This window comes from Chinchilla lanigera, unplaced genomic scaffold (assembly GCF_000276665.1).
Source record: "Chinchilla lanigera isolate Chin_1 unplaced genomic scaffold, ChiLan1.0 scaffold00048, whole genome shotgun sequence".
NCBI lineage: Eukaryota > Metazoa > Chordata > Mammalia > Rodentia > Chinchillidae > Chinchilla > Chinchilla lanigera.
In genome coordinates, this window is record NW_004955449.1 from 14,394,590 (window position 1) to 14,419,954 (window position 25,365).

The 25,365-nt window shown below is 43.0% G+C and overlaps 1 protein-coding gene across 10 annotated transcripts in view; it reads right to left on the reverse strand.

Annotated features, from left to right (window-relative positions):
* Positions 1-25,365, reverse strand: part of Tanc1 (tetratricopeptide repeat, ankyrin repeat and coiled-coil containing 1) — a 232,318-nt gene that overhangs the window by 40,897 nt on the left and 166,056 nt on the right. For 8 of the 10 annotated variants that reach the window (XM_013518767.1, XM_013518760.1, XM_005393379.2 and 5 more), the window contains 7 exons: positions 17,224-17,487; positions 12,021-12,143; positions 11,003-11,284; positions 9,747-9,898; positions 7,280-7,511; positions 5,452-5,618; positions 3,102-3,709 (listed from right to left, as the gene is read on the reverse strand). In XM_013518767.1, the coding sequence (XP_013374221.1) occupies positions 3,102-3,709; positions 5,452-5,618; positions 7,280-7,511; positions 9,747-9,898; positions 11,003-11,284; positions 12,021-12,143; positions 17,224-17,487 (1,828 nt within the window). The remainder of the gene's footprint in view (positions 1-3,101; positions 3,710-5,451; positions 5,619-7,279; positions 7,512-9,746; positions 9,899-11,002; positions 11,285-12,020; positions 12,144-17,223; positions 17,488-25,365) is intronic. The other 2 variants (XM_013518762.1, XM_013518761.1) reach the window with 1 other exon arrangement.

The window sequence follows — 25,365 nt, forward strand, 5'->3', positions numbered from 1 at the left end:
TACAGTAAGAACAGCTATTATCAAAAAGGCTAAAGATAGCAAATCCTGGTGAACATATGGACAAAAGGGAACCCTGGCACATGTTGGTGGGAATGTAAATTAGTACAACCACTATGGAAAAATAGTATAAAAGTTTCTTAAACAATTAAAAATAGAACTACCACATGATTGAGCAATCCTATTACTGGGTATTTATCCAAAGAAAATGAATCAATATGTAAAGAGATATCTGTATTTCCACATTGATTGCAGCATTATTCAAAAGAGCCGAGAGATGGAAACAACCTAATTATTCAGCCATAAACAACAATGAAACAGCATCACTTGCAGCAACACAGATGGAATGGAGGTCATTATGTTAAGTGAAATAATCCAGGCACAGAAAGGCAACTACCATATAATCTCATTTTCATGTGCAATATAACCAAGCTGAGCTCACAGAAATTAACAGTAGTTACTCAGATGCTAGGGAAGAGTAGAGGGAAAGGAGGAATGCAGAAAAGTTGATAAGTATGGAGTTACAGTTTGATAGGACCAAGCAGTTCTGGTGTGCTATCCTATGATAAGGTAACTATAGGTAACTGTTTTAGCAGATCCTGTTAAGAACATTTTGAATAGTCACCATCTCTCAGTAAGAACATATTCATACTTTTTACAGATAAGGAAGTAAGGTTTGTGTGTCCGGGGCTGGGGACTTAGCTCAGCGGCACAGCGCCTGCCTGGCAAGTGCAAGGTCATGAGTTCAATTCCTGGTACCGGGAAAAAAACAAAACCAAAAAAAAAAAAAAAAGGCTGTGTGTCCAGGAAAGACATAGAACTGATGGGGTTGAGATCTGAATCCAGGTATGTAAGGCTCCAAGGTATTCCTTACATGGTTTTTATGCCTGTAGGTATTCTAGAAATAGCTTTGAGATCTAACAACAAAAATATGGTGAAGTTCGTAATAATTTATCTACTAGGAGGTTTGTGTAGTCATAAAAAAATAAAAATGACACTTTTCTAACACTTTTTAACAGCTTGTTAGGGTCCTAGCCTGTGATGTGTTAGGCAAAAAAGGCAACACATGCAAGCATGCATGCATAATAACACCACCACAATAAACAGTATCTTCCCCCTCCCTTGAAATAGGACAAAAATTTGATGAGAGAAAAGATGATTTTTGTAACGTTTAAAATGTTATGGAAAGAGGCAGAATTAAAAAGTGAAGTGTAACTGCTTCTGGGTGTTGGATTCTCCTCTGTAACTAGGACAAAAACACAACTACTGGGTGAGGAAGAAATGCTACTCCTTTCAAAACCAAATCTAAACATCACCACGCAGTGAAACATTTTCCAGAAACAGCGTCCTTGCTGGAGGTTTTTCCGCCCTTTCCTCAAGTCCTGCATGCAGTAGCTCCTTTCCTACTAGTTTTGTGCTGATATACAGCACAAGATCATTGCTCATAGTCCCTTTCTGTCCTCCTCATCTACTTTGCTTTCCAGAATCCCTGAGAAAGAGCAGGTCCTTATCCTAGGAGTCTCTGTCGCCGACACAGTGCTCCTCACATAGAGGACCCTCAAACACTGAGTGAATGCAGATGCTCCTTCCGATATTGTTCTGTGTTTTGTTTGCGGAATGAAGCTCATGCACCAAGGATTCTTGTGGAAATGCTGATTCCCATGAAGCCAGAGTGAGCATTTCCTTAGGTTTTGTACCCTCAGCACCCCTCTTGCCTCTACTTGGTGTAGGCCCCATCCCAGGAATGTCCTCACGTGTACACTAAAAAGAGCATGGCAGCATCAGGAGTCTGCAAATGCTGATGCTGACCAGTAGTCACCCCACACCCACTATTGCCCCAAATAAAGCGAAGCTTACTGATGTCTGCAGTCAACCACTTCTGCCACAAACCCCAGCAGCAAATAAATCTACACCCCTTGAAATCTTTCAATTTGCTTTTATGTCTAAAACACACCCATAGCCCGTCCTTCTAGCAAATGATCCGACGTTCTTGAGAAAAACATCTGTTGACTAGCTACGCTCCAGCACACTGTTTGCCTAGCTATAATGGTCTGGCTGAATAACCAGGATGTACAGTGTACTGACCCAAACCAGGTTCAAATGTTCACAAGAAACCTCAAGCCCAGTGGCACGTAACAAAACTACAGCCACAACACAGAAGATCGGCTAGACCTACCAGATCAACATTAGGTCAGTGAGTGGCAAAGGTGCTATGGGACTGGCAAGTGCTTATTCACCTCTTTGTCTCCAGACCCAGCATGTGGTCCAGTGCCCGCAACAGTCCTGAGGGCACAGTCTGGCAGCTTGCCAACTCTGTTACTGGAGTAGGGGGCAATCCTCCGTGACAGCATAGCTGATGAGGACAACAGAGACACATCCTGAGGCCAGGCAGAAGGGGAGGGCTTGCCTCCATCTGAAGGGACAGCACTCTCCATTTCCTAACCTCTTGCCCAAACTTGGACCAGGTCACATTACAGACAGACAGAGAGGCTTGTCTCCCCCATCATCCTGTGGTTGGATCAGCCCCGGCAGTGAGAGCTGCATCCTGGCCTGGCCTGCTTGTAACATTAAACAGAACTACTAACATAAATGATGGCGCCCAGGTCAGATAATGGGGCTCCCTTTGGAACCAGACACCTCTGATCCCTAGACAAGGTGTTACATGTTAAAGAGGTAGGGAACGTCAGAGCTGAAGGTCCACCACAACCCCAGACCCATAGGTGAGCACCTCTGGAGATGCTCCAGATTCCCTGAGCTAGAAGTCACAAGCTCTGTGACTCTACTGAAGCTAGGATGGAAGTAGATGGGGACCTGTGATTGAATGGGCAACAAGGAAATGTCACCCAGGGATCGCTTCTCTTCTACTCAAATACACTGGAAGCCCTAATTTCTAGCAATCCAAGGAAGCTTTTGTGTAGAAGTAGAAAAAAATTTTCCTCTGCCCCTCTTCCTGCCAAAAGGGGGCAGAAAACAAAGCAGCATAATCGAATTATTTATTTTGAGTTACTGTTCTGTTAAGTAATGTGGATCATATTTGAAACCTCGTCTCTCCCAAGGGCACAGGAGACCCCCGTGAAGAGCTAGCAGGAAGCGGTCTGTCATACCTGGGCTCACACAGGAAGGCTGTGCTTTCCCCATCTGCTCTCCAGATAAGCCATTCCCTAAAGGACGGGTGGCAGAACATACGGGTTTTGTCTCGCCTCCTAATGAGAAAGCAGGAGAGGGCATCCATCCTCTGCTGAAAGTCCTCCCAGTCCTGCTCGCCTTGGATGTGGCCGGCATTAATAGCCTGAAAAATCTGCTCATCTGTCATGGGGTGGAGAGACGCGAGGGTCACATTTAAAATTGGCAGTGCTCTCTCAAAGGCAGACTGGGTCATGAACTTCATGTTACACTGCAGCAAATAGAGCTCGGACAGGGACACAGGCACCACTTTGTAGCTGGCGCTTTTGATGACCAGGTGTCCCCGCTGGAAGAGGTCCAGGGTGAGTTTGAGGTACAGATAGGAGCCAAGGCTCCGCAGCACCAGGTGGCTGCTGACCTTCCCGATGAGGGCAGCATCAGCCTTGCCATTCAGAGAGATGTTGCTAAGGATGTCCTGGCTGCTGTGGACCCTGTGCTGCACGTAGGCATGCAGGTCACTGTGAATGTCTTTGTTGTCTGGGAAGTCATCCAGTGAAAGCTTGACGAATGGCAACTCGCTTACAATTTCCTGCAAAAAAAAAGAAAACAAAAAACCCTAGAGTGGCAGTCTGCAGAGGTTCCTCTTTTATTTTAGCAGCATTTTAAGCCAGGTTCACTAGTTTTCTTTCAAAGAGGATTTTCATGGCTTAGAGGGACTGATTGTTTTGTATTAAAACGTGTAATAGGATAAGGTACAGATAAAAAGCTTATGTGAAAGAAATCCTGCGGCAAGATAGAATCAGTAAAGGCTTTCCCAAAGCTCTCATCAGGGGCTCAATCCAAGCACACTGAGTGAGGTCCCTGACCACATAGTGGCAACCAGGACACCACCAGTAGAGGAGCACTGAGACCCTGCAGGTGACCTGATACCCACAGTCCTCACACTGTGCAACTAGTTATACAACCAGGATAAATGCAAACTAGCATTGCACTTCTAAGAACAGAGCCAGACACTGAGATAAGAGGCATGCCTCTCCATGCATCTGAGCCTGGGTGGTGTAACCCAACCAAAGAATCTGAGCCTACCTTCAGGCTCTGTCCCTAGACAGTCTGTGGTCAAAAAGCTGCCCACCTGCTCTGGTGTAGCACATTACCATCTTTTAAACTGATTTTAAAGTTAACTTTTAAATGGGAAGGTGCACAAATACATTGATGTACAAACCATAATTGTAGTGTCAGTATTTTTTACAAAAACAAATACACCTGTGTAGGCAGAAGCCAGAAATATCACCACCAGTTCTCAGAAGCCTGTGTTCCCTTCTGGTCTCTCCCTCATTTCAAAGATAAGCACAATCCTAACACCTCACAGCAAAGAGCACTTCAGACTGCTGTTTTTTTTTTTTTTTTTAAACTTCCCACTATCATTTCTGAAGTGTTAAAGTACATGTCCCTCTTTATAGGAAGAGATCAGAGTATAGTCATTCCCATTTGACATGAATGCTAACTGAACCTCTGAATCTGCACGTAGCCATGAGGTATAACACAGGACCCTACTTCTATACTCCACTGAAAAGCATATGAATCATATGTTCATAAAAATTAACATCAGATGTAAGTGAGGTGTAATCCCAGTGTTAGAGAAAAAAAAGTAACAAAAACAAAAAATAACTTTGGGTGCTTTTTTAAAATACATATCCTGATAAAAGGGCAGAAATCAAAATATAATGTCTAAATGTCTTTATTGAAAAAGGACAGGCATAGAGTTAATGGTTAAGATATAATTTTAGAGTTCAAATGAAGGGGAAGCTGGAGGGGGGAGAAAATCAGGCTTCGCCTCATTGCAAGTGTTACGGCATGTTGAAGTTTAATGAAAAAGCAGATTCACTTAGAACATACCTTAAAATCTCTTTCATGCCTCACTTTTCCCTTCAAAAGAAACAACAGGGTAGGGAGCAGCTCAGGGGTAAAGCATGTGCTTAACACACATGAAGCCTTGGGTTTATGCCCCAGGTACAGCAAAGCAAAAAACCCACAAAGCCACCCCACCACCAGCCACACACTCTAAACTATGGTAAACCAGGGCTGGACACTACCATCTGAGAAATGCAGGTAAAACTCTACACAGATAGGATGGACCCGACATCTCAGATATGCCAAGCAGCTTGCAAAGACCAGAGTTGTGCCCTTGTGAAGTGTTCTAATTTTTCCAAGTTTAGACATAGTTTTTGATTCAGCAGTGAAATGGTTTACAACCATTTAAATCATTAGTATTTATCACTGTAAAACTGGGGCATGGGGAGTTGGAAAGAGATCCAAGAGTTCTTTTGTTACCTGAAAATTTGCTCTTACAGTCACAATCAACTTCAGCCAGGCAGGAAATTTAGAAATAATTTTGGTGATAAATGAAGAAAGCGTATCTCCATAATCAGGTTTATGAAACTCAGCTTCATTTAAGCCATCTATCAAAATAATGTATTCTTCTTCAGGAATTTTCTGCTCTGAAGGACAAAATTTTTCATATTAAAATTTATGCATTTCTATATGATGGCACCACCCAGTGTATTTTAATGCACAGTTTGAAGTGTTAGCAAAAACTAAAAAGGTTTACATATGGCAGAAGACATGGTTTTCACAGAAGCATATTTTCTATTAAATTTATAATGAAAATCAGAGCACAGAGCCAAAAGAAAGCTAATTCTCGCAAAACAGTTTCCAGAAACATATTGCATTACATACATTAGCAGAATCTCAATCATGTATGTAATGCAGTTAGCTCGTCATAAACCACTGTCAGTAGGGTGGGCTACAGCAAAGATAACTAACAGAGACCAAATCTGGAAAAGATAGTAGGTTCCCCTTAGAATCCCTCGGTGGATTCCAGCCAAGGAAAACTGACTCACATGTCCTGAGAGCTAACTGTCTGCTCCAAGACATACAGTGTCGAAAGCCTTGCCTTACAGACTCCTTAGAGGCTAAGTCTAATTTTGTAAGTGCCAGCTTTCTGCCCAAGGAATGGAGAAGGAATGACATCTGTTTCACTCCTCCTCTCCAGCACCTTCTGGCTGAAATGCTATGTAGGCAAGTAAAGAAGCACGAAAGGTAAGGAGAAGGGGGAACCTAAAGAGCCCATGATGTCACTAGCATGCCCTACCTTCTGGAACATTTGGGAGCAAAAAATCAAATGAAAACCTCTAGAAATAGCTTTTGATTTCAACTCAGCTGAGCAGAGCGTCTGAAAATAAAAATGCTACAAAACTCCTCCCTCCCAAAAATCTCCTTACTACCCTGGTATCTCACAGTACAAAATATATAGCCAATAGTTTTCAGGGTGCAAGTCATCTAAATAGTTTACAGTTATGTGGGAGACCAGAATATGCCTCTCCAAAATATGAAGCAGGACATAAATTTTTATTTATGCCCCTTGCCCGTCTCTACTAGGCAAGACAGAAGTTAATCGCTGGAAACAACTATAGAGACCCACAGCAGCTGCATATGGCACCAGAGGAACCTACTTAGCAAACCTAATTAACCAGCCCATATTTGCTGTGAGTTTTCCTATATTTACCTTCCCAGTTTCTCACATTGAGGAACCTAAAACTGCTTTCCTTGTCTACTCTAAAACTTATTGTTCTTGGTGAAGATCCTATAGGGGCCAGGTTTTATAGGCCCTATGCTGAGTTACCTTTCACTGAGATTTCTGCTGCATGGTATACACTATGCATCTTAATAAACTCACTTATTTTCTACTGTCAGTTCATTTCAGACTAAAACATCAAGCCTGAAAGGGTAGAAAGTCTGCTCAAGAGTTACAAACTAGTTTTTGTAACTATTCTTACTCTTTTTAGAAGCTTATTCTTTTTAGAGATGTTTCATTGAAACTATGCCCCTGGGGAAAAGAGGATAAGGCTCAGCAGTAGAGCATATGCCTAGTATATGCACGGCCCTGGGTTCAATCTCCAGGATCACCAAGAAAATACCAAAAGCCATGAAAACTACCACAGAGGGGTATGGAAGGACTTCAGGAGACAGGTGTGCAGAGGAAACCAGATGGACATTTTTTCCCTGCCAGCCCAGTGCTGAGCTGACCACCCTCCTTCTGAGGACCACCTGGGTACCCTGTGCTGCTACTAGGGAGAGGGCTCTGGAGCTGCTGAGGTACCATTTCTCAGGTTTGTGAGCGGCTCCAGCACTCCCCTCTTGAAAGCGGCCACAGGATCCTGCACGCAGGAGCGGAGGCTCAGCATGCTCTGCAGCTGGGGCTCCTTGATCAGAAGGTCTCTGTAAGCGGCCAGCTGGTGGGACCGGCAGAGCAAAGCTGCGATGCTGTGCACGAACTCGGGTACCAGGCATGTGTACGTGTTGTCAGCCTGGCAGTAGTGGTAGGCTACCACCTAGAAGGGAAGCAGAGCCATCAGTGTCACCATTCTCCACATAGCTCAAGCAAAGAACGCAACTCTGCCCATGCAGCAGGATAACAACATACATACTTCTGTGTCCTAAGAGTGAGATGTTAATTAGCCTAACTGATTTACTTATTCTTTCCTTCATTTGTGTGGTTTGTTAAGTTCTCCTCAGACCACTGAATGTAACCACAAATCCACCTTGATTAGCAAAAAAGAAAAAATCAGCACAATTTATTCTGTATTGAATATAACGTAGTAAAAGTCATTCATAAAACCTAAAGGCCAGTGTGGCTGAGAGCAATTCCAGGCAACCCCTGTGTCCTCAAGACTGTCATCTGCACTGCACTTCTGTCCTCAGGAATAGCAGCACCTCTTTAGGGTTTCCTCTGCTGACCCCAAAAAGCAGACAATTAAGTTGGTGGCTATGAAACTCTGGTGCAAAGTCATAGCCGCTGCTTCCTACTGGCAAGAAAGGCTCAAGTTCTGAGCCCTTATCCCCACCCATACTTCTTCAAGGGACTCTGGGAAAGTTCAACAGGAACACTGAAAAGGAAAATCAGAAATGACTGCACTTCTGCTTGCCACGTGAAGGGGCACACGCAGGGCAGGGCGAGCTGCCCAAGTGCACAGAGGACAAGGCTCGGTCCCCTTGTTACAATGAATTTGCTGAGGCAGCAGGTTGTTAGAAACCCCTGAGGCAGAACTCTGAGGAATGGGAGGCAGGCTGCAGGCAAATAAAAACCTGTGTGATACATTCTGTGTTTCTGCACAAGGGTCTGAGTCGCCCTTGTCCCACTCAGCTCTGCAGCCCTCTGCAGTAAGGAGGACAAGAGCCACTCACTGCAGTGCATAGCTGAGGGCAACAGGTGCAGCGATGAAACTCCCTGCCATGGTGACAGGGACAATCAAAGATCTTAGATGAGATCCTCAGGCTGCAGACTCTTAGAAAGCAAGTGGCAAGAGCAGATGTGGAGAGGCTTTTCTCAGGCCAACTTGGAGCCACCATGTGACTTCTGGTTTATTTGGAATTTATCATCACACTTAGAAGAAAGCTGAGTGTTCTTCAATTCTCACTTGGACAAAGATTAGCAGGACACACAGGTGAGGACCCCAGGAGGTGGATGCGCAAACCACCAGGAGACATCTGGTACCGCTGTCTTGCAGGGTTTGACAAAACCAGCTTGGCAACCCAACAGAAGATTATGAAATTAATGTGAATCCACAAACAACTTCTTTAAAAAAACGACGTAAATTTAAATTACCAGAACATATTACAGGATGTAAGAATGAGGTAGTCTGATGATGCTTTCACTTTGATTTTGTGTCCAATTATGTGTGCAAGAGTTCTAGATCTCTAGTGTAAGTCATACTTCTTCATGTGGGTGACAAAGAGACTTGAAAAATCACTGTAGCAGGGGTAGCTTTGAAGTCTGTACCATGTCCCTCCTCTCAGGTCACCAGTTCATGACCATAGGAGTGTTCTCAATCACTAGTCCCGCCAAAAGCGGCTCCCATCTGTGAAGCAGCCAGAGATATGGGGCAGAGCAGCATTTATTGCAGTTCTCCTGGACCAATCCCACTTGTGGGAAAGTCATCATAAGACACCCCTCTTCACTGCCATCTCCGATGGTTTTCCAGCTCCACCAACTCACACTACTGCTGCCAACAGAGACCTAATCCTCACAAAGGTGAGAAATGTAACTACTGTAACTGCAGGAAGGCAGCTTAAGAGCCAAAGATGGGTTCAGAGCAGAAAGAAAAACTTCATAAGGTCCTTCATGACCATGCACTTAGGAAGAGAAAGTTGTTCAAGTCTCTTTTGCAGCTTTCACAAAAAACTTCTGACAGAAGGACACAGAACCAAAGGTCCCAGGCAATGAATGGAATAGGCAGGAGAAGGTTTGGGTCAAGTTAAAAGCTCCCAATTTTCTGCTCACAAACCAAATTAACCAGAGCATGTGCTTGTAAGGATGTGTTCATGGAGTATGTACATGATTCCTCCTGCTACTCTGAGGAACTCTTTCAGTCTACTAATCCAGATAGGTAAGTGTCCCCTGCCAGTGTCTTTATATTTATTTTCACTAATATCTTTTCTTTGGAGTACTCTATTGTTACACTTTTAGCACCAAGCAGTTGTTTTAAAATCCCTTTTCTGATTCACTTCTCAGAAACCAAACTAGCAAATGTTTTCTGGAAGGCTCCTCTAACACAAAAGCAAGTTACCTTAGAAGCAAGGTATTTCACTGCATCCTCTCTTGGTCTCTGGTTTTCAGAAGTACCAGAAGCAGAAGGTGTTTTAGCCACCTTAAGACCACTCGTGGAAGAACTCGGTGAAAGCAGTGGAGTGAAAGGAAGATCCTGGGCGGGATCTGACGCTAGAGAAGAGAACCACCTCATTATAACATCAGCATACAGGTATGACAGGTTATGGAATATAATTTTGATTAGGACCAGAGATACTGAATAAATATGGCCAAAATGAGAGACCCAAATGAGCACATCCACCTCACACCCATCTCCATTCACCCAGTCTCCCTCCCTAAAGATCTGCTGTTTCCTTCCTTCCTTCCTTCCTTCCTTCCTTCCCTTTATTTGAGATGAAGCCTCACTGTGTTGGCCATCTTGTCTCAAAACTTCTGAGCTCAAGTGATCCTGCTGCCTCAGCCTCTGACATAGCTGGGACTACAGGCAACCACTCCAGCTTCAGTTTCCTTTATTAAATTTTTTTTTTTTTTAAATCTTGTTATGCTCCCTGGTTCTTGTTCACCATATTTAAAGACACTCTTTGTAATGGGTTTACGCATATAAAATAAGCAGTGAATAGTCAAATATTTGGCTACTCTATCTCATGGCTTACTTTTTTTAGAGACAGGGTCTCCCTGTGTAGTTCAGGCTTGTTTTGAATTCACTATGGAGCCAAGCTGGCCTTGAACTTGTGGTAATCCTCCTGCCTCAGCCTCCCAAGTGCTGGGATTATAGGCGTGTACCACCACACTTGGCTTCGCATGTTTTATTTTGTAATTTTGATAAATCTAGAAGACAAAGTCTACGACCAACAACAAAACAAAACCCGCATAGAAAAAAAATAGAAAAACAAAGACTAAAAGAACTAAAAATGAAAAACAGGACTCTTCATTAGATTCTATCTGGTTTATTCTGCCAGAAGCCCTGTTGCTTGGTTTGAGGACACAAAGTTCTCAAGAGCACTGTTCAAGCCTCCCTACCCTATCTCTGCCTCAAAGAGGGAAAGAAACAGGGTTCCAGGTCAGGAGAATATCAGGGAAGGCTGGCCTCACCCCAGGTTGTAGCCAAATACATACAACGATGGAAGAATTCAGATTGCTCACTTAACATATGATTGCAAACGTTACATAGCAGCTCGAACTTAAGAAAAACTGGCAATTTATGTCCACCCAGATAGCAGTTTCCTTCACCTACCTTATATTAATAAACTAGACAAGCATTAAACACGGACGTACTTTTAGGTGATGAACTGGGGCTGCTGGAAGCAATCTGCCTCATGCGGCTTCCGTGGCAGCTCAGTGCCACCAACTTGGAAATGATTGCTGTCTTCCCAAAGCCCACGTTTCCAACAACAACTGCTCCTCTATTCTCTGGCAGCTCTGTGTTCCTCAAGTTTTCTTCTATCTGGTGAAAGAGCCAATCCCTTCCCACAAACACAGAGTCTGTTGTGATGCTTGGAACTTCAAATAGCAGGGGTTTCAGCAAAATGTCTTGTGGCTTGTAGGGAGCAAATCGTGCTTTAAAAAAATAATTTTACAAGAACATCAATTTTACACACTAAGAAACTCAATATACCACTGCTTGTGTGTTTTAAGTATTTTAAATCTGATTCTATTAATAGTCCCGTAATTCTGAATTTAATACTCTACTGGCCCCATAAAGTATCTTATTAAAATGACTTAAGTTCTTTCATGCCTCTGAGCTATTCTTGTAACCAAAGCAGACACACACATAAAAAAGCAATGCAGAGGGCCGAGCTACATCTCACTGGTTTTGCCGTGACCATATTTAAGGCATGTTTCTTCCACCCCTGCATAAGTAAAATACAAACATGGTTTCCTAGACATAGGGACACAGATCTTATGTTGGCAGTGACTGTGCTTTGCCCACATACATGATGAAGCTGCTGACTGCAGCACTGTGCAGTGCTGTAGACATAGGATGCATAGGAAGCAGCTAACATGGTGCAAAGGACTGATTCTGTTAGCAAGAAGGCGAAACTACTCTCTACTTCGAAATAAACTGCAGAAATACCTTTCAACACCAGAAGTAGTTCAATCACACATTTTAAGTAGAAAGCTCAAAACGTTTAAGGAGGCCTCCTAGAAGACCTCACAGATTCATTTTTAATGCCCATACACATCATATCATGTTTTTAAAGTAGCTGGTTTCCATGTGAGTTATCAGAGACTTTCAGTGTTTAGTAAATGAGCTCATCACAACCATTATGACATTGGATTCCAGGATAAATACCTTTAACTTCCTGGGCCCTACCTCCGGCTGTATTGTGCCATGGTAATCTAATTGATGTCCGAAGAGGAGCATTTCTCTGCCCATCTAAATAACTCAGGTCTTCCAGTTTAGTAGAGCTTGTCGCTGTAACATTAAATAGGAATTTGGTTTAATACTGAGTTTAACATCATGCCTATACTACTGTAAGTTATAAATTACAAAGCAATTCAGTTCAGGCTCTTAACAAAATTTATTTGAAGTTATTTGTTTGGCCCCAGTTTTCTATTTTTGTAGCAATTCTGTTAATTGAAAAGTGGTAATAATCATGCACTACTCATTCTTAAATCAAAGTTATGTTGATATGGTTGTCAAAATTCTTCATTATTTCAAGAAAGAGACAGACTTTACCATAAAAATTTTTATGAAGAAATTTCACAATCAAGCATCACACAGTAAAACTTCACTGCTTACTGTAAATATGTGGGATGGTACTGGATTCTTCCCTGTAGCACTGGGAAGTTTTCTGCTGTTTGGAATTCCGGCTTTAGTAATTAAATAAGTAGACTCTGCAGATTCTGCGTGCACAATTCTGGGGCATTCAGAACACTAAAAATTCTCAGCAGTAAAAGCACAAACACTTTCTTTCACATATATATAGTATAACATATTGCACTATATTATGTAAATATTTTATGTATTTTTTAAAATTCCAGAAATAAGCAATCACGTTTATTTCTGACCAAATCAGTAAGAGTCAGAACACACATTAGAAACCATTAGGGACAATCATACATACCACCCAAGTTGGATGAATTATAAAAATATCCAGTATGAAAAGATTTTGCTAATTCTCAGCAAATCTTAGAAGCAAATATTACATTTTTTGCCTTAAAAAAAAACCAAAAATCCTTGTATATGTCCTAAATCAAAAGAGGGATTTAAATAAAATTAACCTATTCAGCTTATAGATTAACTGATCGAAGTTAAGTCCTGCCAATCTTTGACATATCTTACAAGATAACAAAATATATACAGCATTTCAGGGCAAATGAGGAGCCTAGAGGAAGTTGTACTCCAACAGCCCAATGATACTGGTGAAGGCATTCATGGAACCAGGATGCACGGGACAGAAATACAAAGACCTAAGTCAAGCTGGGTCATCTGTCTTTTGAAAACCCTCTTGCTGTCTATCACAGGCTCTGACCCACTGTCCAGCTACTCCCCAGCACTCTCTGCCCTGGGCCCTTCCTGCTTCCCCTGCTATGGTTTCCTCATTGTCCATACCACTCCCTCTCATTCTGTCATTCGACAAGCACCTAAAAGGCTCCATGCCTGACTTGAGGATGACCTGTTCCCTGCTTGCTGCATCCTCTAAGGGCAGTCAAACATGGTCCCTACCTACTCACCCTCCTAACTAGCAGAGAAATATATGAAACTCTGCCTTTATAACAGCATCAACCTATGCTTCTGGGTCTTTCTGGCATGTATCTACAGCTTAGCCACTTACTATGTACACACTTAAGTGAATACTCTGCACATGCCAGGGACCACACAAATCTAGCCCCTTAGAAAGAGTCAGCTAATTCTGTATGCAGGACTTCCAAATGGATCTAAGGTAAAGTAATCCAATGGCAGCCTCCAACTTCTCTCCCGGTCTTTCATAACCAGGGTGTGTAAAACTTCCTGGAGGGATATCTCTCCTTTAGGCCCCCATCTCTCCAGGCTCCCTATGGGAACACAGGTTAGAACATATTTCTGAGCTTCTGCCTCAGACCTGGCACTATGACCCACCAGCTTGACACACCTTGTGGTGAATGCACCCACCATGGCTCAGGCAGACGGAGCCCTCACAGTCATGGCCCGTAATTCACCACAGAGCCAGAGCAACCATGAATGTCCTAACGCCGCTTCAGCCCTATAGAATACAAAGATGCTTAAAGCTTTGAAAGAGTTTCCTGTTTCCCCTCTTCCCTTGACCCCTTAGAACACAACATTCAGTTTGCAATTCTGTGACAACTAAAAGCATTAAAAGTATGCAACTATAAGGGATATCCCAAATAAAGAACTGCAAAGAAACTCTAATTTGACATGGATGCAGGAGGAGTTGAGGTTTCAGATGCCCATTTTCAGATTTCCTACCACCACTGCATCACCTCCAAAGTAAGCGATAAAACAGCCTCAGCAACTCCACTGTGCTTGGCTGATTCTCCACTTCAAGTGTGACTAAGCAGAACTTCAAGTGACCAGCTGAAAGCAACTACCTCAGCTTTCCAAGTAAAATATTTTTGAAGCCACACGGACATCAGAGAGTAGATTCAGTGAAACTTCAGCTGCTCAGCTATGTGCCCAAGTGCTCCCCCTCTAGCACAGCAGGTTACTTGGACCTTTCGCCTTTTTGTGCGTGCCACAGATTTATCAGCTAGTCACAGTCAACAGTCAGACGCACATTAGTATTAACAACAAACATCTCAAAATCCTAAAAACTATTCAAGGCCAAGAAAAATTAAAAGTAAAGCAACAATTTCCTACTGCAGTAAATCTACTGCTAACATCTCTACAATGAAATCAATTACACTTTGCTGCCCATGTACATGCACACAGTGTCTAACACCTGGTGAGAAACACATTTCAAAATGCTGCAGAAAAAAGTTTGTTTTAATAGGGAGCAGGACTAGGAAGAGACCTCTTGAAGCTGAACTAAAGAGCAAAAATGCGCTAAAACCAGAGGTTGTGGACTAACCTATCAAAGGTAAATGGCAGTGGGTCATAGCAATTACTATTTCAAGAAAATTGGAACCCACTGGTAATTGTGTTTGCTTGTTTCCTGGAGAATTAAACACAGTGTTCTGTGATCCACTCAGAAAGTATTTCAAAAGGAAAAAAAGATAGTAAAAAATAGTAAAACCTATTGCCCAACTTCTTCTCTATTAACTGATATAATTTTAAAGGCTCCATATCCTAAAAGTTAATAAAAATGTGTCCATGTCATACATTTTGCTGTGATATGCAGCATTTCAAATCAATTCAATTTTAACAAACACCTTGACAAAGACTATCTCTATCTAGTAAAACAATCTCTAAACCCAGCCAACTTACTTTTACAATCTTTAACAAAAAACATTCACTGTGCTACACAAAGTAGCCACAGTACTTTGTAGCAGGTTCAGTGACAATAAAGAAAAAAATGACAGAAAAGGTTGGCAATCTTAAGAAATAGTTCTGCACCCCCAGCCTGGGGCTGGTCCCGTGGGGATGAGGTGCTATGAACAGAGGCCTGGTATCATCCCCTAGTCCTTACTCTACTCCTATGTACCAAAACACCTTTCCTACCAAATGGCAATTTATTTACGTTTATGTGGATCTTACATGCAAATACTTCCAAGAGATTTCAGGGTATGATCTTTCACATTTTATTTCAATCCATCTAATACTGAGTGTTTACTGTTTATAGCAGCCTGCCCTCTGATTACTCAACAAATAGTACTGCATATAATCTATAGCAGTGGTGGTGAACCTATGGCACATGTGCCGCAGCCAGTTATTATCACTGAAAGCTCTAAAAGGTTCGCCATCACCAGTCTATACAATGGAATTTTATTCTTATTTATGAAATTTAAAATATCTTGTTATTCCTTCTTAATTGAGGTTCAGTTTTCAGGGTAGAATGGTGGCCAGCAAGAAATCTAACAGACTCCTAGCTTGTTAATGGACACTATTTATCTATTTCCTTTCAAAATATGCATTTAGTTTAAAAAATATGCAATCGGAGAAATAAGCAAAATCCATTATGCTAGATAGTCTATGCTCACACCCCGAGGAAAAACCCTCCCATTCCACAGGAGGTCTAGCTCAAGGGCATACATAGTGGTAACAAATGAGCACAGCGGAAATGAGAAAGCTCTGCTCTGTAATCGCTGCAGTCTCCTGGAAGAGCTCAGCTCACACCCACTGTCACTTCACGCAGCAGGAGACTACATAAAAGAATATCCAACAGAAAACATAATGCCAAATGCCGCACTCTTAACACTGCTAAAATTAACATATTCACGTGTTTGCTAATTTTAAAAAGGATTGATTAAATTGAATGCAAGTTTACCGTTTTTTTTTTGAAAAATAAAGCTGTCAAGTTCTAGGGTAACACAAATGACCCACTTATCATAAACTAGGTAAGTATGACCTAAAACACCTTGGGTGCAACATATTATGTCAAAGGGGTGAGATGGAGGTGGGAGGACACAAAAGCTTTTGGAAGAATCATCTGTCACTACAGCTAATGCTCTCTAGGTAGTCCTCCCTGGCAGACATACCAAATCCCTCTTCTGGAAGGAGGCCATTCTGCTTCCTTTGAAAGTGAATTAGAGTTGTGCCTCAGAACTTTTCCATTAGGGCCATTTATTTACCAGCTGCTTAAGAGTTCTATCATAAAAAACACCCAACAGCCAGAATGACCTCGCATATCCCAAAGGAGCAGTATAAATTACAGAAAACTCCTTTGATGTAGGAAAACAGAATCTGCGCCTATGCATTAGGAAGGGACACATTTTAAGTGCTACAGTGCTAACAAAGAGTTACTATAACAAGTTCTCTTCTAAATTTGGCCTAATATCGAGAAGTATAGAAGTACAAGACCTTCAAAGGCAGGTACAAAGGTTTTGATGCAGAACACCTCTCCCCCTGCTCCACAGACAACACCTCATGCCACTGACCAGTCCAACCACCAACCCACACTGCCATTTGTGTTCTCCTCTCCCTTACGTCCAGCTGCTACCTCTCACTCTCACTTGAGCTGTGTATGGTCCACGCTGTAGGCTCCATTATAACTGAATTAGAAAACATCCAACCTCCCAGTTGTATGACACTCAGTCATATAAAAGCAGAAGTTTAATGAACAACTTCACTCTAAACAATTCCTGTGTACCAAGATATCATAAAAACTCACAAATTTATTGAAGGTTAAAATAACACCAAAGGACGGTGTTTATACTTTCTTCCCTTAAATACGAGGAGGCAAATAGTCCAAGTCATAGATTTCAAAGAATTCCAGTACAAAGGGGTCACTGAAAGACCACTAACAGTCTTGGCATGTTTATAGAGATACACTGAAGCCTAGGAAAGGTAAGTGCCTGGCTTGTGTTCCCTGGATTAGTGTCCTGTGTGGAGACAGTGAACACAGAGCTCTTCAGACTCAGTGAGGTAACCCTCCCAGAGAGAGGTGGGGCCTTACCTGCAACTGAGTTGGGCCGTGGCATTATTAGCGAGCTGGAGCTCTGAGAATAAGGAACTGGACCATCTCCAGCTGAGGTCTCCGCTTTGGGCAGCTCGCTTTCCGCTGGCCCCGTGGTCTCCTCCTCTGCCACTGGGGAGCAGTTATCTGCCCTTCGATCATGAAGCACTCCTTTCTGAACCCCTAACCTCAGGCTTCCATCTTTATTCCATTCCAAACTGGAGCCACTCCGGTCATCATTTTCGGATGAACTTGTAATTGTGGCTGAAATGAGAGATCAAAATATTTAAGAACACCAGGCATAGCCGGGGCTGCTGGAGAGTTAACACAGACTGTGGCCTCGCCGGGATCAATGCAATGGAAAGTTTTCCGGCCCACACAGATTTTTATCAAACTATGTTTCATACAATGCATTTTGGTAAATTAAAAAGAAATGTTGCTTATCAGGGGAAATAAACTGCTAAATCACTCTACAGGAAAGACCAAAAAAAAAGACAAAAAAACCCTTTTGATAGGAGGATAATGAAAAAGCTCTCTGAAAGTATCTGAGACTTAACAGCATATCTATGTAATTTGGACATACGGTCTTTGACCAAGATAAATTGCTCACATCTCATTAAATTCCTTTGAATCTTTGAACATCTTAACATTTGTTAGGGGAGGGGGCAGGTAACACAGAGTTAACATAGAAAAGATGCAAAAGAAAATCTGTAGAAGCAAAAACACAATAATAAAATCAAGCAGAGAATCTGATCCTTAAAATTATTACAACGTCTGTTCAATGTGATCCAGACAAGCTAACCTGACTTATTCCTTCCGCAGTATATAACAGAGATTTACTCCCTGACCAGCACAGGAAGGTGGAATTAAAATTTAATCCTTAAGAAAGAAAATGGGGGGGGGGCGGTATACAGAAAAAACCTTTTGTGAACATCTTGGCAAGAGACTAGAGGAGTATAATAAAAGAAGTGATACTCACCCTACATAGCTTCTATGGGCACTCTTAACTTACATTCTCCGAGCTACACAGCATCTCCCAGCAAACACAGGTCACTGGGGCCAATCACACCACCACGCTGAGGACCTAACACGGCCTATGTCCTTGAGGACAGGGCCAACTGTACTCTCTGTTTGGATCCCAGCAGCTCAGGCCTGACTGTGAGCCTGGTAAATGGGAGTGCACCTGGCCACCAAACCCAGCTGTGTGGAGGGAGCGGCTTCATCCACATACCATAAAGAGCCACACTGCATCAGAAGGCTGGTGAATTAGCTCAAACAGACCCAGTCATTTAGGATCAAAGGGTCTGAACAGGTTTGGTTTTATTTTTACAACATTCTCCAAGATTTATAAGTAAAGACAAAACAACTTCCTTGTTGTGACCACAGGACATCCTGCCACAATTCTACGAACTCTCCTTGCTGCCAGAGCCTGGACCGGTGCCCCTCTGGTCACCTATTTAAAGACTGCACTTACACGTGAAAGCCTCCCTAGAGAATGGCAAGCTGCTCTTCCCCTTTCGCTAGGCAGCCACAGAGCCTGGCTCACAGTAAGTGCTTGATAAATGTTTGCTGACTGAATTAAATGGCAAATGAATGAACTTTAGCTCCACTTGCAGAGCTACTACACCTCTACAACCTCACTGTTTTTGGTTCAAGACTGTTGACAGTACGTCTCTAACTGAAGTACAAGCTGATCTGGGATGACTCAGGTCCGGCTCACCTTTTGGTTGCTGGTCATTATTATTCCAACATTTCTGAATATTCTAGTAGTAACAAACCACGCCTCCACCTCTTTGGAATCAATCACTGCTTTTAACTGTGTTTTCAAATGGATCATTTATATGAACACAGGTATAGCAAGGTGGCGGTGGTGGTAACAGCAACAGCTAACATTTACTGAAGGTTTAATATATGCCAGAGACTGAGCTAATGCTTTACAGAAATGATTTATTAATGAGTTTATTGCTTATTTATGCTAATTAATTATTAATGGTAACTGTTAATACGATAAAAGTATAAGAATATTAGGCAGTCCTGTAATACAGACTGTTAATAGCACAGGATTGTGAATGCTTCTCTGAGACATACTGTAATAAGTTAGGTTTCCAGGATACCCCAAAGTCTAAATGAGGGGGGAAGTTCCAAACTGGGGGTGGGAGTGATTTGCTTGTTTTTATTGTTGTGGCTGTTGTATTTGAAGGCTTTTATTCTTGAGGTAAAAAAGAGAAATATGACTAAGTAGCTGGGAATAGTGGTACATGCCTGTAATCCCACCAGTCTGGGAGGCTGAGGAAGGAGAATCTCAAGTTTCAGGCCAAACTAGGCAACTTAGCCAGACCTTATCTCAAAATAAAAACACGGTAAGGGGCTATGCATATAGTTCAATGCAGGACCTAAACTCAATGCCACTTAAGAAGAAAGGGAGGAAAGGAGGGGGAAGGTAGAGAAGAAAAATACCTGAATTTGTCCTTGTTTGCTCTCCCTAAGTGCTGCTCTTTCAAATCAAAGTCGCAAGGATTTGAGTCCTAACTCGGACCTCAAACAATGGGAACAGGGAGTTCCTGTTACAATGGACAGCACTCACAGCAGGATTGCAGCCTCAGAGCCCCAGGAAGCAGCTGGGAACAGCCCAGGCAGTGTCTGGAGTACAGGACAGGCTGAAGGTTCCATTCTCATCCTCTACATGGTGCCGGAGATCTAATGGGTGGAAATACTCAAGCCCTGGCAGCAAGAGGAAGGAAAGTGGGTGGGGGAGGAAGGCTCCGAGCTGTAGGAACAGTGCTTGGGAAGAGAATTCCCAGATGGGGTAGCCATTTCAAAGGGAGGGCATCACAAGGTCAGTGTTTATTAGTGGGAAGCTCTACTGAGCAAGAAGAGTAGTCCTCCCACTGCTCATAGGAAGTAAATGTCAGAGAGGCAGCCTGCATCTACACTCACCAGGTACTGAGAGGCAGGCAGGTGAGGCCCAGAAGCTTCAGGTCTCCCCACAAAGATGCCCCACTGAGAATGCCCCAATCCACGTATCCTCCCTGGGATCCAGTACCAGATCTAGCTCACACAGCTGGAAGCCCAATGTTGATCTGTCAAGGCTGATGAAGACAAATGTGTTCTTTTCTTGCTAACACAAGAAAACACCAAATAGGATAGCTCCACAGGTGCCAAGAGAGAAGCTAGCTCTCAGTAAGCTACTCACAAATACCAATTCTTCTTCCACACTATCAGAAATTCAAACTCCTACTCAGGCCAGCAGTCACTTTCTTGAACATGTGCACACACTAATGCACACACACATTCTCTCAACTATGGCAATATGTTACCTACGACAACAAGAAAAATCTCTAAAAAGTTATTTAACATCTTCCAAATTCTGGATGAACCTTAAAGTTCCCTAACAACTCAAAAATTCTAACATTTTATTCCTTCAACGAGTAGAGGTGACAGCTTTTGTCAGTGAGGGCTTGTCATCACGACCCAACCTGATCTCAACCATGCATGTGATCATGCAGTACTCTGCAATACAAAGCACTTGTGGCACCTTGGATTTCATCAAACTTTCAGGTTATGTTGTGCCTCACAGTGTGCTGTTAAATGGGGCTCGGTCCTGCTTATTGATTCACACATATTACCTCTCACTCTGCGTGTAGTTGGAAAGTTCCTTCAGCTCTAGTGACAGTCTGACCTTCCCCTGTAGCAACAGCACACTTCACCAGACCTGTTAATACACAAGACTGCAAAACTTCCAAAGCACTTAAAGATGTCAGGGCAGAGACATGATGACCACCACAAGGGAGAAGAGGTAGCCAGGCTGCCCACTTTATAGACATGAAAGTGACTGCACATGGTTGGTGGCATATCCAGTACCAGTCCTCACTGCACATACAGTGTGTTTTTGAAGATCCCTTTGCTTGCACTGGCACAGCACACAAAAGGAGTTCTGTAGTATCTGTAGGTAAAAAACCAGTATGAAGATCTTGTTAAAATCAGCCAGATGGCTATCTACTCAGTCACCAAATGTTTAGCCAGGGAAGGCTCTGCAATAAAACTTGTCCCCTTCTCTGTTATTCTGCACCCTCTCCTTGCCCTTTGAAGGTTGAATGAACGTATATTTAAAATCAAATTTGGGGGAAAAAATCAGTGTTGTCCCAGAGGCCAGTAGGTAGTTGGGTGAAATCTAAATCAAGTTACAGGTTTGAAACAAGATCAAGAGAGCCCAGTGTGATGGTGCACACCTGCCTTGGTCACTTTTCTCTCGTTACTGAGACAAAATACCTGATGCCCAATATTAAGGAAGGAAAGGTTTATTTAGCTCACAGTTTGTGGAGGTTTCAATGCATACTTGGCTGGCTCCAAGGCAGGGGGGCTCATGGCAGAGGGCAACCGTTCATGGTGGCGGAAGACAGAAAAAGCAGCCAGAGCATAAGAGAGAAGTGGTGGCAAGCAGCCTCTTTCCCTCCCTTACAATGTATGTGAACTATCTGTCCCAGGGCAGGTGTAGCACTCACACCCATAATCCCAGCATTGGACTATGGATTGATCAAAAATCTAGAATAGAAGCCCACCCCAGGACTGCATGAGGATTTGCGGGGACATGCAAACACAAACCATAACAACACCTGTAACCCCAGCACTGGGGAAGCTGAAGCAGGAAGATCGCAAGTTCAAGGCCAGCCTCACTACACAGTGAGTTCAAGGCCAGCCTGAACTATATAGTGAGACTCTGTCTCAAAACAAACAAAAAAATAAACATGACTATAGTATGAATCCATTATTGTTTAGGAACTAAAAGTCAGTGAGATCAAATGTACGCCACACGCAGATTTCTCTTAGAGCAACTGGAATGACAAGCGGTATAAAGTACCCCTAGGGGGTTTGGGTTCAAACCTAGGTTTTTCCCCTTTTGAAGATCCGTAAGTTGGTGTGGCTCTTCAAGCTCAGCACCAGAAGGATACATTTTTGTCTTCACAAGCATTACTGTCACGGTTTAAATCAAGAATGACCCCCAAAACTCTCAGGTGGACTAAGGCAGGGCTTTTGAAAGGTGTTTGGATCACAGGGGTATTACAGCCGAATGTTTGGAGACGGGGCCTGGTTGGAAGAGGTGGGTCACTGGGGCCGACCCAGAGGGTGTATCTGTCTCCCAGGCTCTTTCCTTTGCTCTCTGCTTCCTGGCCACCGTGATGTGAGCAGCTTTTCCTCTGCCCAGCCCCTTCCACCATGCATTCCTGCCCTGGGGTGGGCTGACCATGGACCAACAGTGAACCAAAATAAACCTCTCCTCTGTAAGCTATGGGTGTCAGGTATTGTGTCTCAGCTACGAGTAAAGTGACTAAGACAACCACCTTATGATGCAACTGCGTCTTTCCACTAACTAGCAGGGACCTTAAACCTGCCCACTTCCAAGAAACATGAATAAAGTTGTATGAAGCTGACTTACTGTCTTTTTCCTAGCTGTTATTATTTACTTTTTCTAACTCATGACTTCACAGAAAAGGAAAAGTTCTGTTTATGTATAAATGTGGGTTACTACACGTGCGAGCATTTCTAATCAAATGGAGTAGAAATAACTGTCCTCAGGAAATAGCAGCAGTGGCTAACGTGTACTGTAACAGTGCCTTCCGTGTACCAGGCTCTTGTCATTCCTCAGCTCACTGACTCCCCATAACACCCGGTGGACTGGAAAACTCCACAGCACTAGAAACCTCAAAGTGCTCCCCCATACTGTTCAGATCATGCCGCAAGATTTGAAAAATCTGTTCCACATGCTATCAGAAATACTGATATAAAATACAGGCAAAATACACATCTTTAAAGGCTAAGGGGGGAAACAAATTATAATTTTCTTAAGCACTCCACAGATAGCCTTGCATTCTCTATATTCCAAATGAGGACACTATACAAATATTACCCTACCTTGGGTTTAAAGAAAATTACACACAAGGGTCTGTGTTATGTCTCTCATATCCTGCGTGCAAGACTGTTTCCTTTCCTTAAAGCTTAAGAAAAAAATAAAGCAGTGTTTAAACAAACAAATATTTGTTAACCACCATATGCAGCTTAATGGTTGACAGGAGGAAGAATTTAAAAGTTACAACACTGTACTAATGAATTTAAGATCAAAAAGGACAGCAGCATGAAGGCTGCTTACAAAAGTGGGAGAAGTAGAAAACTGAATCAAAAGGAAAATTCCAGCTACTACATGTTCTGCCTCCTTTGACCTAATGGCATAAGGGTCACAGACAACCTCAGAAAGGTATGTGTCAGCGCAGCAAAGGAAGATGGAAAATGTGGAGAGAGCACAGAGACAAGTGAAGGCGACAGCGTTACAGTTCTCTAGCCCTCCACCGGGCGGGTCTTGTTCCTGTCCTTTGCAGTCACATCTCATACCCAATAGCTGTCCACGATGCCAGGCCACACTTTGGCATTCCCCAAGTGACACAGGGAAAAGCTGCGTGGGCAAACCTAGCCTGCCTTAGTCTTTCTGGTCAGTACTGCTCAAATATATTTCTCTCCCCATCTCCACCTGACCTGTCCCACCACACACTAGCAAGCCACACACAAAACAGTTGCTGGCTCACCTGCAATCACATCTGTTAATCTTCTCCAGCCTAACAAGGAAACAGGCCCGGGAAACCCCACGAGCGACCTCTCCTGGAATGCCAGAGGGACTGTCCCAGGTGGGGCGCTCCAGATACCTTCAGCTTCAGGGGCTCTCTGGCTTCTCCTTCTGTAATACCCCCAGACGACAGCTTGGCCCTTTCAGCCAGCCCTGTCCTCTCTGGTGTTATGCTGGGAGCCCTGTGCACTGGACTGTGACAGCCAGATCTCTGTACCAAATCTCCACCTCAGTGCTCACCTGCATTGCGCAAGGTGTACTCTGCCACGACATGCAGCAAGGCCAGGGGCCCAGTCCTGGTTGCCACTGCATTCATTAGGCCCTTCAGTTATGGAAACGCCTAAAGGAATGGCTGGGGGCAGGGCAGTGCAGGAGGCCAGACCTGTGTCAGCAAGGACACTGCCTCAACTCAGTTTGATACAGTAGGAAAGAGGCTTCAGCTAGAATGTGATACTTTCTGGTGAGAGAATGCTGTGTTTTGGTAAAGCTTTGCATATCTATACACTGAATGCATCCACGATAGAGCTTCCCAGTCTGATGACGCCTGGGAATTCCAGACTCTCTGGAAAAGAGCTCAAGGCACTTAGTGGTTGGTATGTTATGTACCTACAACATGCACCTTCCATCAGAGATGTCAATCAATGCCATGTTTTAAATTCTCAACAACTGACAGATCAGTTTGTCATCCCACAGGTGGACAAGTTTCTGAAACAGATACTATGTATTATCTGTACTGTTTCAATAGTGAACAAACTTGCTCCTGCAACACAGTAGGTTCCCACAGATGCCTGGTGCAATAACAGAACAGCTTGAAGGGTCCAGCATAGCATGAATAAAAGTACAGCAGGCACTCTGCTGACTGGAACCATCACTAAGGTTTTCTTTCCTAGACTGAATACATTACCAAATTATATATGTAAAGAAGAATTTTCCTCTTTCACCCCAGAGATTTTAAAAAAGACTTCTATAATTAAGGATGATTTTTTTAAATTGCAGGCAATGTAGCAAAATGAATATTAACCCAGATTTGAAACACTCTAAATAGTTATTACCAAATCAAATTCAAAGCATTTCAATTTAGTGAGCAGGGCAATACAGGTGGCAACAAAGCAGCATTAGCATAAAATCAAAAGGACAGGATTTATAACAAGTTAAAAATAAAAGGAAACTATAATTAATTCATCTCTGTGTGCCTCTCCATCTGATCATTTCCCTGGGGATACGAAGTCCAGGAAATAAATGGTCTAAAGCTACCTCTGGAGTCACTTTTATTTTCAAGTCTGGGAGGAGGCAGGAGAGAGGCAAGGCAAGGTAAAAGTCAGTCCTTGATAATGTTAAAGAAGAATTCCTAAGCAACGGGGCAGAAAAACAAATATTATCACACACTAGCAAGCATCAGCAGGGTACTAACCTTGCATCCAGCACTTTACTGCAAGGCCCTCTTGTGAAAGAAATGTTCCTGCAAAGGTATTCCCTGCATTTATGCCTGCCTCCTGCTTCAAACCCAGTAAGAAGCAGCAATGTAAGCA